Genomic DNA, 15193 nt, shown 5'->3' on the forward strand with positions numbered 1-15193 from the left:
ACTATCAAGGAATTCTAGAGAGAAATGTACTAGCCAGTGTCAGAAAGCTTGGTCTCAGTCGCAGGTCATGGGTCTTGCAACAGGACAATGACCCAAAACACACCGCTAAAAACACCCAAGAATGGCTAAGAGGAAAAAATTGGACTATTCTAAAGTGGCCTTCTATGAGCCCTGACCTCAATCCTATTGAGCATCTTTGGAAGGAGCTGAAACATGCAGTCTGGAAAAGGCACCCTTCAAACCGGACACAACTGGAGCAGTTTGCTCATGAGGAGTGGGCCAAAATACCTGCTGAGAGGTGCAGATGTCTCATTGACAGTTACAGGAAGCGTTTGATTGCAGTGATTGCCTCAAAAGGTTGCGCAACAAAATATTAAGTTAGGGGTACCATCATTTTTGTCCATGCCTGTTTCATGAGTTTATTTTTTTACATAATTCTGTTGAAGCATGGTTGAAAAACAATGTCTGACTTTCATTGGTTAACATTTATAGAATTTTAATTTATTATTACTTTTGTCAGATTAAAGTTATTTCTGTGACCATTGTGACTTTTTCTTTCATTGACCAAAGGGTACCAACAATTTTGTCCACGTCTGTACTTCGCCCAGGATGACAAGTTGGTTTATTGCATCAATGTTGAAGGTCTGATGGGTCAATTTAAAATCCAATATGATTCAGAGCAATGGCGTCTTTTTATAGATTCTTCAAAAATAAGTCTCAAAGCAGTTTCACTCCACAATGGTTATTTTTACGCTTCCATACCTGTAGGTCATTCCGTACACTTGAAGAAAACCTACGAGGACTTGGAATTGGTTCTTCGTAAACCTAAATATGAAGACCATGGTTGTCAAGTGTGGGGACTTGAAGGTCTTGTGCATGCTGCTCGGGCAAAAAGCTGGGTATACCAAATACTCTTGTTTTCTGTGTTTATGGGACAGTCGAGGCTAACAAAATCACTAAACCAAGAAGAGTTGGCAGCCGAGGGCTAAATATCCTCCGAGAAACTTTGGTACCTTCCCATAAAGGTCTTCTACCACCTCTCCACATAAAATTGGAATTGATGAAGCAATTCGTAAAATCACTTCCAATAGATGAAGAATGCTTCAAATACTTGGTCATCAAGTTTCCAGGCCTGTCGGAGGCAAAATTGAAGAAAGTTGTGTTCGTCGGACCAGACATTAAAAGGCTTATAGTTGATCCAAGAGTTTGTCAATACCATGACGGATCTTTAAAAAGAAGGGTGGATTGCATTTAAAGAAGCCGTACAGAAGTTTTTAGACAATAACAAAGATCCTCACTACAAAAAGATAGTTGGATGAATGCTGAAAGCATTTCAAGTTTTGGGTTGCCTGATGAGTTTGAAAGTGCATTTCCTCCAGTCCCACCTTGACTACTTTACCAAAAATGTGGGAGCTGTAAGTGAGGAACAAGGTGAACGAGTCGACCAAGACATTAAAGAGATGGAAAGGTGATACCAGGGAAAATGGAGCATTACAATGATGGCAGACTACTGTTGGATGCTTCAAGGAGACATTCCAGATGCTACTCACAAGAGTAAATGCACCAAGAGGAGCCTGACAGGGAAGAAGAATCGAGTTTAGTGTGTGTAGGTGAGCTCATTTCAGTTCAAAAAAGGATTTTCATTAAAATATTGTAATAAAACTAATTAATTTTATCTCTATTTCCATTTATTTTGAGGTACTGCCTTATTTAACATAGTTACCTAAATTGTCAGGAAACGTGATGTCCTATGACATAATGGAAGTCATTTTCGGATTCAGCGCACCAAAAAACAAAGATTACGTCGAATAACCAAAACAGCTCTTGAATTTTTTTTTTTTTAACAGACCTGTGAGTCATCAACATTAGGGTTATTCACTTTTGAAAAAAGACGACTGAGGGGAGATCTAATAACTATGTATAAATATATCAGGGGTCAGTACAGAGATCTCTCCCATCATCTATTTATCCCCAGGACTGTGACGAGGCATCTGGAGGAAAGAAGTTGGTGATGGTGAGTTCACTAAAAGAGTTCAAGATGGGCCTGGATGTTTTTCTGGAGTGTAATAATATTACAGGCTATAGCTACTAGAAATGGGTCGTTGATCCAGGGAGTTATTCTGATTGTCTCATTGGAGTCGGGAAGGAATTTTTCTTCCCCTTAAGTGCTGACATTTTTTTTTTGCCTTCCTCTGGTTCAACTTGCAGGATAACAGGCTGAATTGGATGGACAGATTTCTTTTTTCAGTCTATGTTACTATGCAACTACAGTAATAACTGGAATGGGTGGACTACAGTACCCTGAAAGATTATCAAAATGAGGGTTCTTCAGTTTAGAAAAATGATGCCTTAGGGGAGATATAATAATATAATGTGTATAAATATATCAGGGGTCAGTACAGAGATCTCTTCCATGATCTATTTATAACCAGGACTGTGACTGTCTGATTTTTTTTTTGCCTAAAATGAGGAAAATTGGCTTCCATCTCATTTTTATTTTTTCTTCCTCTGGATCAACTTGCATGATAGCAGGCTGAACTAGACAGTAGGGTTGTTTCGATACCAAAGTTTTGATTCGGTTTCGATATCATAAAAAAGTATTGCGATACTCAATACCATGCGAAAAAAAAAAAAAAAGCTGCGTGCATTCCGCATTTTATGGACCATCCACCCCATAATAGCACAGTCTGGTCCTATTTTTTGCGGTGACAAGGTGACTAAAAAAAATGGCGAATTGCGCAGTTTTGATTTATTTTTTCTTCTGTTACGGCGTTCACCGCATAGGACTTTTTTTTATATTTTAATAGTTTGGACTTTTCGGACGTGGCGATATGTAATATGTTTATTTATTGTTTACATATTTATGTGAAATTGGGAAAGGGGGTGATTTATACTTAATATTTAGTTTTTTACTTTTTATTTAAAAAACTATTTCCCCCTTAGTGGCTAGAAACTGGGATCTTTTAATCCCTTGTTCTATTAACCCTAATAGAGCTCTATTAGGGTGAATAGGACTTCACACTCTCCCTGCTGCCCTGTGCTTTCTGCACATGGCAGCAGGTAGCTTACCATGGCAGCCAGGGCTTCAGAAGCGACTCCTGGCTGCCATGGTAACTGATCGGAGCCCCAGGATTACACTACTGGGGCTCCAATCAGAAGCTGCCACTGAACCACCAATAAGGAGGAGAGGAGGGGACCCTGTGACCACTGCCATCAATGATTTTAATATTGGGGGCTGGGGAGGAGAGGGCAAACTGCGCCACCAATGATTTTAATACAGGTGGGTTGAGCGGACGGGGCACATTGCGCCACCAATGATTTAAATACTAGAGGGTTGAGGGGAGGGGGCGCACTGTGTCCCCCTATTTTCGGATGTGTTTTCCGAGAGTGGTGTCCAGGAGTTGCCCCCTCACCGGGAGTACGACTGCCCGATTAATCTCATCCCAGACGCCAAGCTGCCAAAATCACGACTATACAATCTCTCCCAACCTGAAAGAGTCGCTATGCGTACTTATAGCTCTGAGAGCCTGAGAAAGAGACACCAGATTGTTGGGGCTAAAGTTTTTTCTAAGTTGGATTTAAGAGGGGCATACAACCTAGTCAGGGTCAGGGAAGGGGACGAATGGAAGACGGCCTACAATACACCTGAGGGTCATTTCGAGAATTTGGTTATGCCCTTTGGTTTGATGAATGCTCCGGCCATCTTTCAACATTTTGTGAACAGCATTTTTTTATCATTTAATGGGGAAATTTGTACTCGTGTATCTAGATGACATTTTGATTTTTTCTCATGATTTCAAGACTCATCGGGACCACCTATGAGGTCTTGCTGATTCTGCGGGGAGAATAAATTGTATGCTAAACTGGAAAAATGTATGTTTGTGGTTCCCGAGATTCAATTTCTTGGTTTTCTTCTCTCAGCTTCTGGTTTTCGGATGGACCTGAGAATCAGAAGGCGCTGATGCGGTTTTGGAGTTTTGCCAATTATTACAGAAAGTTCATTTTGAATTATTCCTCTGTTGTTAAGCCACTCACTGATATGACTAAAAAGGGGATGGATTTTTTTCTCGTGGTCGGTAGATGCACTTTAAGCGTTTTCTAGTATTAAAGAGAGTTTTGCTTCCGCTCCTATTTTTGGTACAACCTAATGTCTCTCTACCTTTTATTGTTGAGGTGGATGCTTCTGAGGTGGGTGTGGGTGCGGTCTGATCTCAGGGTCCCTCTCCTGCCAAATGGCGACCGTGTGCCTTTTTCTCAAGGAAACTCTCCTCTGCAGAGAGAAATTACGATGTGGGAGATAGGGAGTTTTGGGCTTTTGAGGAATGGCGCCATTGGTTAGAGGGAGCCAGACACCCTATTACCGTGTTTACTAGGGATCGACCGATATTGATTTTTTAGGGCCGATACCGATAATTTGTGAACTTTCAGGCCGATAGCCGATAATTTATACCGATATTCTGGGAATTTTCATTTTTGAAAAAAAAAATTAAAATTCCCACAAATCTGCTGAAAATTAATATTTATTGTTAATGTGTATTTATTTATTTTTTTGTAAATCTTTCTTTTTCATTTATATTTAATATTTTGGTGTTTTTATTTTTATTACTTTTTTTTTTTTTTATTTAACTAACTTTTAGCCCCCTTTAGGGACTAGAACCCTTGTCCTATTCACCCTGATAGAGACCTATCAGGGTGAATAGGAGCTCACACTGTCCCTGCTGCTGTGTGCTTTGTGCACACAGCAGCATGGAGCTTACCATGACAGCCAGGGCTTCAATAGCGTCCTGGCTGCCATGGTAACCGATCGGAGCCCCAGCATTACACTGCTGGGTCTCCGATCGGAGGAGCAGGGGAGAGGGGATCCTGTGGGGGGCGCACTGCGACTGGGGTGGGGGGGACGCACCACTGCTTAATACTGGGGGGGAGGGGGGGCGCACTGCGCCACCAATGCTTAATACTGGGGGGGCTTGGGGGGAGGCGCACTGCGCCACCAATGCCTAATATTGGGGGGGGGGCGCACTGCGCCACCAATGTCTGATACTGGGGGGCTTTGGGAGGCGCACTGCGCCACCAATGTCTGATACTGGGGGGCTTGGGGGGGCGCACTGCGCCACCAATGAAGCTTAATCTCTAATTTATTCATATACAGGAGGCGGGAGCTGGCTGCAGGATCACATAGCCGGCTCCCGACCTCTATGAGCTGTAGCTGCGATCCGCGGCACCTGAGGAGTTAACTACCGCAGATCGCAGCTACAGCTCATAGAGGTCGGGAGCCGGCTATGTGATCCTGCAGCTCCCGCCTCCTGTATATGAATTAATGTGAGATTAAGCTTCATTGGTGGTGCAGTGGCCATAGCTCCTCCCCTCCTCTTGTCCCCTGTCCTCCCATTGGCTGGAGCGGCAGCAGCAGCACAGGGGGAGGAGACACTGCTCCTTCTCCCCTGTGCTGCTGCTGAGGGAACACGGAGAGCGCTGTCAGCAGCGCGATCTGTGTTCCCAGGACGTTATCGGAATATCGGCAAAATAAATGCCGATACCGATAACGTTCAAAATTCTGAATATCGGCCGATAATATCGGTAAATCCGATAATCGGTCGATCCCTAGTGTTTACCAACCATAAGAATCTGGCATACTTGGAATCGGCCAAGCGTCTGAACCCGAGACAGGCCAGATGGTCTTTGTTCTTTTCTAGGTTTAATTTTGTTGTTACGTTCCACCTTGGGGTTAAAAATGTGAAGGCGGATGCCCTGTCACGTTGTTTTCCCGGAGGGGGGAACTTTGACGACCCGGGTCCCATTTTGGCTGAAGGGGTGGTCGTCTCTGCTCTTTATCCTGATTTGGAGGCAGAGGCTCCTGATCTTTGTCCTCCTGGGAGGTTGTTTGTGCCTCTCGCTTTACGACACAAGGTTTTTAAGGAGCACGATACTATCCTTGCTGGGCACCTGGGGAGTAGAGCCACAGTGGATCTCATTGCTCAGAGATTCTGGTGGCCCGGCTCTTCGTAAGACGGTTGGGGGTTTTGTGGCAGCCTGCGAGACCTGCGCTCATGCCAAGGTCCCTCATTCATGGCCATCGGGTTCTCTCCTCCCGTTACCCATTCTGTCCCGTCCTTGGACGCATCTGTCCATGGACTTCATTACGGACCTGCCTCGTTCCTTGGGGAAGACTATGATTCTGGTGGTAGTGGACCGTTTTAGCAAAATGGCGCATTTCATTCCCTTTCCTGGGTAACCCAATGCTAAGACGCTGGCGCATTGTTAAATTGCATGGCATTCCTTTAGACATCGTTTCTGATAGAAGCACGCAATTTGTTTCCAGATTCTGGAAGACCTTCTGATCTCGCCTGGTGGTTCGGTTGTCGTTCTCTTCGGCTTTTCACCCGCAGTCGAATGGTCAGACCGAACGCGTCAATCAGAATCTGGAGACATATCTGTGCTGTTTTGTGGCAGAGAATCAGGAGGATTGGTGTTCTTTTTGTCCCTTGCTGAATTTTCTTTAAATAACCGTCGCCAGGAGTCCTGTGATAAATCACCATTTTTTGGTGCATATGGGTTTCATCCGCAGTTTGGGACATTCTCTGGAGAGGGGTATTCTGGTTTACCTGATGAGGAGAGATTTTCCTCGTCTTTGTCATTTATTTGGCAAAAGATTCAGGGTAATCTGAAGAGGATGAGTGAGAGATATAAGCGTGTGGCGGATAAGAGACGTGTGCCTGGTCCGGACCTGAATGTGGGTGATCTGGTGTGGTTGTCTACAAAGATGAGCAAACTAAAGGTTCCCTCCTGGAAGTTGGGTCCTAAGTTTATTGGGCCTTACAAGATCTTGTCCGTCATCAATCCCATTGCCTTCCGTCTTGATCTCCCTCAGACTTGGAAGATCCATAATGTTTTTTCACAGGTCCCTATTAAAACCTTATGCCCAACCCACTGTACCCTCCTCTTTGCCTCCTCCTCCGATTTTTGTTGATGGTAATCTTGAATTTCAGGTCTCTAGGATTGTGGATTCTCGCATTATCCGCGATTCTCTTCAGTACCTCGTTTATTGGGAGGGTTATGGTCCTGAGGAGAGGATGTGGGTCCCAGTGGAGGACATTAAGGCCACTTGTCTCATCAGGGCTTTCCATAGGTCTTATCCTGAGAAGGTGGGCTCTGAGTGTCCGGAGTCCACCCGTAGGGGTACTGTCACCGCCAGTTCTGTGAGATGGTCTGGCAGACGTTCTTCTCTATCTCTTGTATGACGTTCTTTGTTTTGGTTTCACTTTGTCATCTCCTTTTCTTCTGCCAGATGTCACTTATTTAGACTAATCGTCTTCCTTTATATTCCCTCCCATACTGCCTCACTTTGCGGTTTATACTACTTCCTGGATGAAGTGTTCACTGCTGGAGGCTGCTGCTGTTTGCTCAAGATAAGTCTTTTCCTTTATTGTGTTTCCTTGCTGTCTTGATTCTAGGTGACCCCGACTCCGTCTGTATAAAGTGCAGGGAGCCGGTGGTCGTGTCCGCTCACTATTATAAGGTTTTCAGGTGTCACACAGTCTTAGGTACGTGCGCATGCAATCGTCTACCATTGAGACCCTTGCATCTGCATAGCAGTCAGGGAGAGCTCTTAGGGTTTTATAGGGCTCAACTATATGCTCCTTAGTTTGGGATCAAGCCAGTCGGTCATTTATTTATAAGTTCCAGCTATCTGCAACTTCATCCATGACAGTAATCCCTTTAAGATGTGCCACTTCCATATTATCCCCTCTAAGGGCCTCTGTAGGCCGCTCACCCCTGCAGCCCGCGACCCGGACTTCAACAAACTGCCTGTTCTGAATTTTAGGGCAGCTTACCCAAGTAATGCAGACTATTTTCGCTGTGTGCACTTCCAGGGTGGGCAGCTCTAGAACTCAGAACAGGGTAGATGGTATTTCCTAGTGGGCTAAAGGACCTTCCTGATGTCATTTCCCATGTGACCAGACTTGTGGGGGAGGAGCCGGAGCAGCAGAGAGCTGTGTTCGTGAGCTTACACAAAGGAGACTGGTTAGAATGTGCTGAGGACTAGCTGAAAAATTGTGTAGGGGACACAGGGTGTGTGTGTATGTCTCTCTCCCGGTGTGTGTATATGTGTCCCCTGCATCAGGACATTCTGTGCAGGGCAAGATGAAGAAGGAAGAGGAGGCAGTGCCGCCAGCATGGAGTCCAGTGGGAGAGGCACAGGAAGGCACACTAAGGATGTAGGTAACACTAACACATTATCAGCACTAGTGTTATCTGTGGTTTTACACGGTACTGCAGGTAACACTACTATATTTTATGCACTTGTACTGCCCCAGATCTAGCAGGATAGTCAAGGAGTTCGGTGGCAGTCCTGCCTTACTGGGAGAGCTATGGTAGGTCTTGCTGTGATGCGTGTTCTAGTCGCCAGGGGAACAGGGAGTGTTATTTTTAATTAACAATTCAGGGGCTTGCACTACTGTGACGGGCAACTAAAGGAGGCATTCTACCGTAAAGGGGAATTCAATTTTGTTGGGCCCAAAGTGGACTGGGTGCAATTGGGAGATGTATAGATAGATATTAGGCAGGGTTAAATGCATGGTTTAGTGTGTGCCGCTGATAATAGCTTTCCTTGGGCTTTTTGGAAGTTGATTTATGAACATATAATACATTATCTGTATTCAGAGAGTTATCGCTGTTACATAGGCCTGCAGGTGACATCTACTACAGTATTACTGTACTATTTGTAGTGTTACATAAGACTGCAGAAAATACACTGCCATAGGGAATTGTTCTCAAGAAAGTCAGCATCTGATCCACTTTTATTGTATATCCACTGTCCACTGAAAATTTAGAGATGAGAATTCCCCTTAAATTATGGTCACACAGTTCTGCAGGTTACCCCATGGTTGCTACATAGGAATGCACCTTTAGTAAGATATTGCCTACCTTTCACGATATATTGTCCAGCTACAGCAACAGCAGAGGCTTAGAGGGAACACTGATTGCAGTAAAATGAATATTAAATGGGCATTCTGCATCTTGTTATAAGAGTATCTGGATTTGAGCTAGGTGCAAGAAGAAGCCCTAATTATAACACTTTGTCCTGTTGCAGTGAACTCCAGCAGCCTATACCGGCAGAGGATCAGACTGCAGGAGTTCACTGTATCCGGGATAGCTGGACACCACAATACACCACCATATCCCTATTCACTATAATGAGATCAGGTTTCTTTCTGGGACATATACCCGGCATATACACCAGATATAGTCAATTCTGTCAGTCGGTTCCTCCGCCAGAATAGACTTCTGGAGATCACAGTGTATAGGTGAACCCGGTCTAAGGACTTCCCCCAGTTGCTGATAGCATAAGGGTTGCAGTTGAAACACAATTAATACAATTTACAAGATTGTAGTACAAATCAATAATGTAATGTATTCACATTTTTATATAAATGTATTATACATGCTGTAGAAAAAGGCGGACATCTACTAAACCAATGTATCCAATCACTATGTCATACTAAACTACAAAGCCAAATCTGAATTCTTACTGGCAAACAATGCATTAATTCAGGCATACCTTCATTCTTAAATCAATTCCCATGTTCTTCAAAAACTCTTGTTGTGTAATAGGGCCTAGCGAGACAACAGTATTTCCAACAACTTTTTTTAAGAAGCTGAAATCAACATCTGCTGTAAGATCTGCTGTACCAGGGTCTATTAGTACATCATGCAGCTGATGAGCCCTAAATCCCTAAAACACAAAGAAAACAAATTCAGGAGTCATAAGAAAATAAATGTTGCTTAGTTTGATGGCATCATCACATTCTAAAACACCAACAACAGCAAAAATTTGTTTGTCACTTTGTCGGAGTTTCTAGTGTAGGGTGCATCAGGGGGACTTCAAATGGGACATGGTGTCTAAAAAACAGTCCAGCAAAATCTGCCCTCCAAAAACCATCTGGCGCTCTTTTCTTTCTGTACAGCACTTTATGACCACATATGGGGTGTTTCTGTAAATGGCAGAATCAGGGAAATAGATATTGAGGTTTGGTTAGAGGTTAACCCTTGCTTTGTTAGAGGAATGGATTAAAATAGAAAATTTGCCAAAACATTTAGGAATTTCATCTCCATTGTCCATTAATTGTTCTGGAACACCTAAAGGGTTAACATAGTAACATAATTTATAAGGTTAAAAAAGGACATCTGTCTAACTAGTTCAGCCTGTTATCCTGCAAGTTGATCCAGAGGAATACAATTTTTTTCCCTCATTTTAGGGGGAAACAAATCCTTCCTGACTCCAATCAAGCTGTCTGCAACTCCACCCTCTTCATTCTGTACAGCGCCGACACCTTCAGATTTACAATTTTTACCATTTATATAAATGATGAACATTTTAGGGTTAGCTTTACTCTCTGGCATTGATGTACATACAATTTATGTATATTTTTTACCCTACACCTTGCCTTCTGAACTGTTCTAGTCCCTTTTTCCTTTCCTCCCTTAGTTCCATTACCTTGACTCTCTATCTGCAATATCTTCCCCTACCATAATGTAATTACTCTCCCTCCAGTCCCTAGTTTAAACACTCCTCCAACCTTCTAGCCATATTCTCCCCCAAAACAGCTGCACCTTACCCGTTTAGGTGCAGCCGATCCCCATGATAGAGCCTGTAGCCGACTCAGAAGGCGGCGCAGTTCTGGAACCCAAATCCCTCCTTCCTACACCAGTTCTTGAGCTAAGAACTGCCTTTCTGGTGTGGCTCGTGGTACAGGTAGTATTTAGGAAAACACTACCTTAAAGACGCTCCACTTACCTGTAACTTTGTCATTGGTTAATATATGGACCATGACTGCTGGGTCTTCGCCAGCCCCTCCCAGTAATCTGTCAACCCGATCCGCGATGTGTTGAACTCGAGCGCCAGGAAAACAACACACCGTTCGACGATCCCGGTCTTTGTGACAGATCGACCTATCTGTACTCCTAATAATTGAGTCTCCCACTACCAGCACCTGTCTGGCCTGCCCTACTCTCCTAGTCCCCTGCTTACCGGAGCTGACATTCCCCTGACTAGCAGAGGAAATGTCTTGCTGCAGTAGTTCTCTCCCCCGAACTGACATTCCCCTCATCTGTCAACCTTGCAAACTTGTTGGGGTGTGTTAAATCAGGGCTAGCCTCCCTAGCACTCTTCCCACTACCCCACTTTCTAATTGTTATCCAGCTACCTACCTCACTTTCCTGAACCTCCATGCTACCACCCCCCACATCTACCCCATAGAGTGCCTGCTCAGTGAGCAGCAAACTCTTTTCCAAATTGAAACTCTCTCGTTTAGATACACCATGTGCAATTCCAAACAAGTAGTTTTCTCACGTTTTGAACAAAGAATATACACCCTTAAACTGCTGTTCCAGGATTGCATAGATTAGATAAGATGTGCACTGGACTGCGTTGTCAATAATGGAACACATACTAATGGGGATTACACACAAAAAAGAGGAAAAATACAATACAGTACAGTGATAAGTCACTTAATATTAAGTCACACACACAGTTGAAATCAAACACGTGAATGCTCACAAACTCACGTTGTTTTCTTGTATAAGTGTTGCTCCCAAATGATTTCAAACCAGAAAGCAGTTTGTTTCCCTCTGGATTCAACCAAAGTTTGTAAAATCAGTTTTGAATAACCTGAGGAATGTAGTTTCTAAAATGGGGTAATTTATGGGTGGTTTCTACTATGTAAGTCCTATAAAGTGACTTTAGAACTGAACTGGTCCTCCAAAAAATGGGTTTTGGAAATTTTCTTCTGAAATTCTAAGCCTTCTAATGTCCTATAAATAAAATTACATTTACAAAATGATGTCAACATAAAGTAGACATATGGAAAATGTAATAACTACTTTGTCAGGTATCACTATCTGCTTTAGGCCGCATCCTAGCCGCAAAAAATGCGGTTGCGGAACCAAACCACAGTCGTGCATGAGGCCTTAAAAGCAAAAAAAGAAATTACAGAAATTACAAAAAAGTGGCCTGGTCATTAAGGGGGTTTCAGCTAGCGGGGTTGAAGTGGTTAATTGAATGACTATATACCGTATTTTTCGCCCTATAAGACAGTTTCTGAGGAGGAAAATAAGAAAATAAAAATTTGAACTAATGGTGGTCTGTGGATGACACTATTATAGGGGATCTGTGGACGACACACTGTTATGGAGGGGATCTCTGGGTGGCACTGTTATGGGGGATCTCTGGATGGCACTGTTATGGGGGATCTCTGGATGGCACTGTTATGGGGGATCTCTGGATGGCACTGTTATGGGGGATCTCTGGATGGCACTGTTATGTGGGATCTCTGGATGGCACTGTTATGGGGAAATCTCTGGATGACACTGTTATGGGGGATCTCTGGATGACACTGTTATGGGGGATCTCTGGATGACACTGTTATGGGGGATCTCTGGATGACACTGTTATGGGGGATCTCTGGATGACACTGTTATGGGGGATCTCTGGATGACACTGTTATGGGGGATCTCTGGATGACACTGTTATGGGGGATCTCTGGATGGCACTGTTATGGGGAAATCTCTGGATGACACTGTTATGGGGGATCTCTGGATGACACTGTTATGGGGGATCTCTGGATGACACTGTTATGGGGAAATCTGTGGATGACACTGTTATGGGGACATCTGTGGATGACACTGTTATGGGGACATCTGTGGATGACACTGCTATGGGGGGGGGGGGGTATGTGGATGACACATGTATAGCATCTTATGCTATGTGCCATCCACAGATCGCCCCCATAACTGTGTCCCTGCATTGTGAATGACCCCCAATACATGGGCTGGGAGCCGGCATCTGGATTAGTAATGACAGCGGGGCCGGTGCAGTCCCTGTATTCTAATGCACCGGCCACGCTCACTGTTGTGTAATCTTATCTAACCTGTAGGCATTGTTAAGATATAATAATCATGTGTAATCCATTTTACAGTTCCGTAGCAGAGAGGAGGGAGGAGGCAGGCCGGGAGAGCTGGCGACGCATCACTCACTACGTCACGCACCCGTGCCGCCTGCTATTTTCGCCCCTGCTATTTCCCCCCCCCCCCCCACGTTTTGGAAGTGTGCCTCTTTTTTTATAGGTAATTTGTAATAGTGTATAAGTACCTAGTATATTTTTTTTATATGCCCAATTAATTGTTTAGGTGTCTTGTCACTTTTTTTTAAAGACTTTTTGCTTCTACCATGGAGTTTAGGGGGAGAGAAACGTATTGGCTTACACAAGCAGATGCATAATTTAATTGTATGATGTTAAAAAGTTCTGTGAGGAAATTATCCCATCAGAGAATTAAAAGCTGGTGGAACAAAATTACGCTTTAAAAGTATTTTGTTAAAAAACGAATCCGCTGAGGGTCCAAGTTTTTTTTTCCATCATTTGGGGTTGAGAATGATACTAGTTCAAAATGTGAAGCTCTCTGCAATGAATCTTCCAGGACATTCATGCAACCTATTATGGATTACAACATTCAAGTGTTAGATACATTGAATACCCATATTGTTTTTACAAATACATATCTGGATCATTATTGGATTTCAAGGGATGTGATGATTTTAATAAAGAGATGGAGATAAATAATAATCGTTAAATACTGGGGCACCATAAAACATCCTAATATCCAAGAGTGGATGGAACGGATGAATAGGGTTAGGCAGTATGAATATATTTTAGCTCAAACAGCGAGGAAAAAGGCAGCCTGGTTACGGATTGGGGGCAACTGGAAACAATGACAGTCGGTGTAGATACGGCAGCTCCGCGGAAAGAAACGGGGGGTGGAGGGAGGGATGGGGGGGGGGGGGAAATTCAGTATAAAATGAGATGATTTTACTACTGTATTCCTATTCTTTTGTTGTGTGACATTGAAATGGAAGACTGTTGATCTCTATTTTTTGGAAAATAAAACATATATATAAAAAAATAAAGAGATAGAGAATAATTTTATATATTTTGGAAGAAACATATGAAAGAAATAAACACTGAAAAAATTTCATGACACAGTTGGGACATGGAAATTTGTTAAGTTCTAGCCTTGTGCTGAAATTAAGAAAATAAATTCAATTTTTCACAAATGTATCAATCAGCACTCCATCCCCCTTCTGAAAAACAGGCCCAAAGCATGATGCTGCCACCACCATGCTTCACTGTGGGTATGGTGTTCTTTTGGTGTTGTGCAGTGTTGTTTTTGGGCCAAACATATCTTTTGGAATTATGGCTAAAAAGTTCATAACACCTTTTCCGCATGCATTTGGGAGACTTCAGATGTGTTTTTGACAAATGTAGCCTGGCTTGGATGTTTTTATTTGTAAGAAAAGGCTTTCGTCTTGCCACTCTACCCCATAGCCCAGACATATAAAGAATACGGGAGATTGTTGTCACATGTACCACACAGCCAAAACTTCCAAGATATTCCTGCAGCTCCTTTAATGTTGCTGTAGGCCTCTTGGTAGTCTCCCAGACCAGTTTTCTTCTCGTCTTTTCCTCAATTTTGGAGGGACGTCCAGTTCTTGGTATTGTCACTGTTGTGCCATATTTTCTCCACTTGATGATAACTGTCTTCACTGTATTCCATGGTATATCTAATGCTTTGGAAATTATTTTGTACCCTTCTCCTGACTGATACCTTTTAACAATGAGATCCATCTGATGCTTTGGAAGCTCTCTGTGGACCATGGCTTTTGCTGTGGGATGCGACTAAGAAAATTTCAGGAAAGACCAAATAGAGCAGCTGAACTTTATTTGGGGTAAATCAGCGGCACCTTAAATGATGGCAGGTGTATGCTGACTCCTATTTAACATGGTTTTGAGTGTGATAGCTTAATTCTGAACACAGCTACATCCCGTTATAATGCAACCACATTATTTTAGTTTTTTTTGTTTTCTTCCCTCCACCTAAAAGATTTCAGTTTGTTTTTCAATTTAGTGGTACAGTTTATAGGTCACATTAAAGGTGGAAAAAGTTCTGAAATTATTTATCTTTGTCTCATTTTTTTACAGCACAGAAACCTGACATTTTTATAGGAGTGTGTAGACTTTTTATATCCAATGTATATTTAAACAACAACCATAAAATCCTGCAGTTATCCCACTAAGGGTCCTATTACCCCTGCTCACTAGCAGAGGAGACTGCTACTATTACATTCAGCAATCTCCTCCTC

The 15193-nt window shown here is 43.1% G+C and overlaps 1 protein-coding gene across 4 annotated transcripts in view; it reads right to left on the bottom strand.

Moving 5' to 3' along the window:
- NDUFAF7 (NADH:ubiquinone oxidoreductase complex assembly factor 7) overlaps positions 1 to 15193 on the bottom strand; it is a 152866-nt gene that overhangs the window by 4065 nt on the left and 133608 nt on the right. For all 4 annotated transcript variants that reach the window (XM_044290076.1, XM_044290074.1, XM_044290077.1 and 1 more), the window contains one exon: positions 9560 to 9733. In XM_044290076.1, coding sequence (XP_044146011.1) covers positions 9560 to 9733 — 174 coding nt within the window. The remainder of the gene's footprint in view (positions 1 to 9559; positions 9734 to 15193) is intronic.

The sequence above is a fragment of the Bufo gargarizans genome, chromosome 4, assembly GCF_014858855.1.
Source record: "Bufo gargarizans isolate SCDJY-AF-19 chromosome 4, ASM1485885v1, whole genome shotgun sequence".
NCBI classification, from domain to species: Eukaryota; Metazoa; Chordata; class Amphibia; order Anura; family Bufonidae; genus Bufo; species Bufo gargarizans.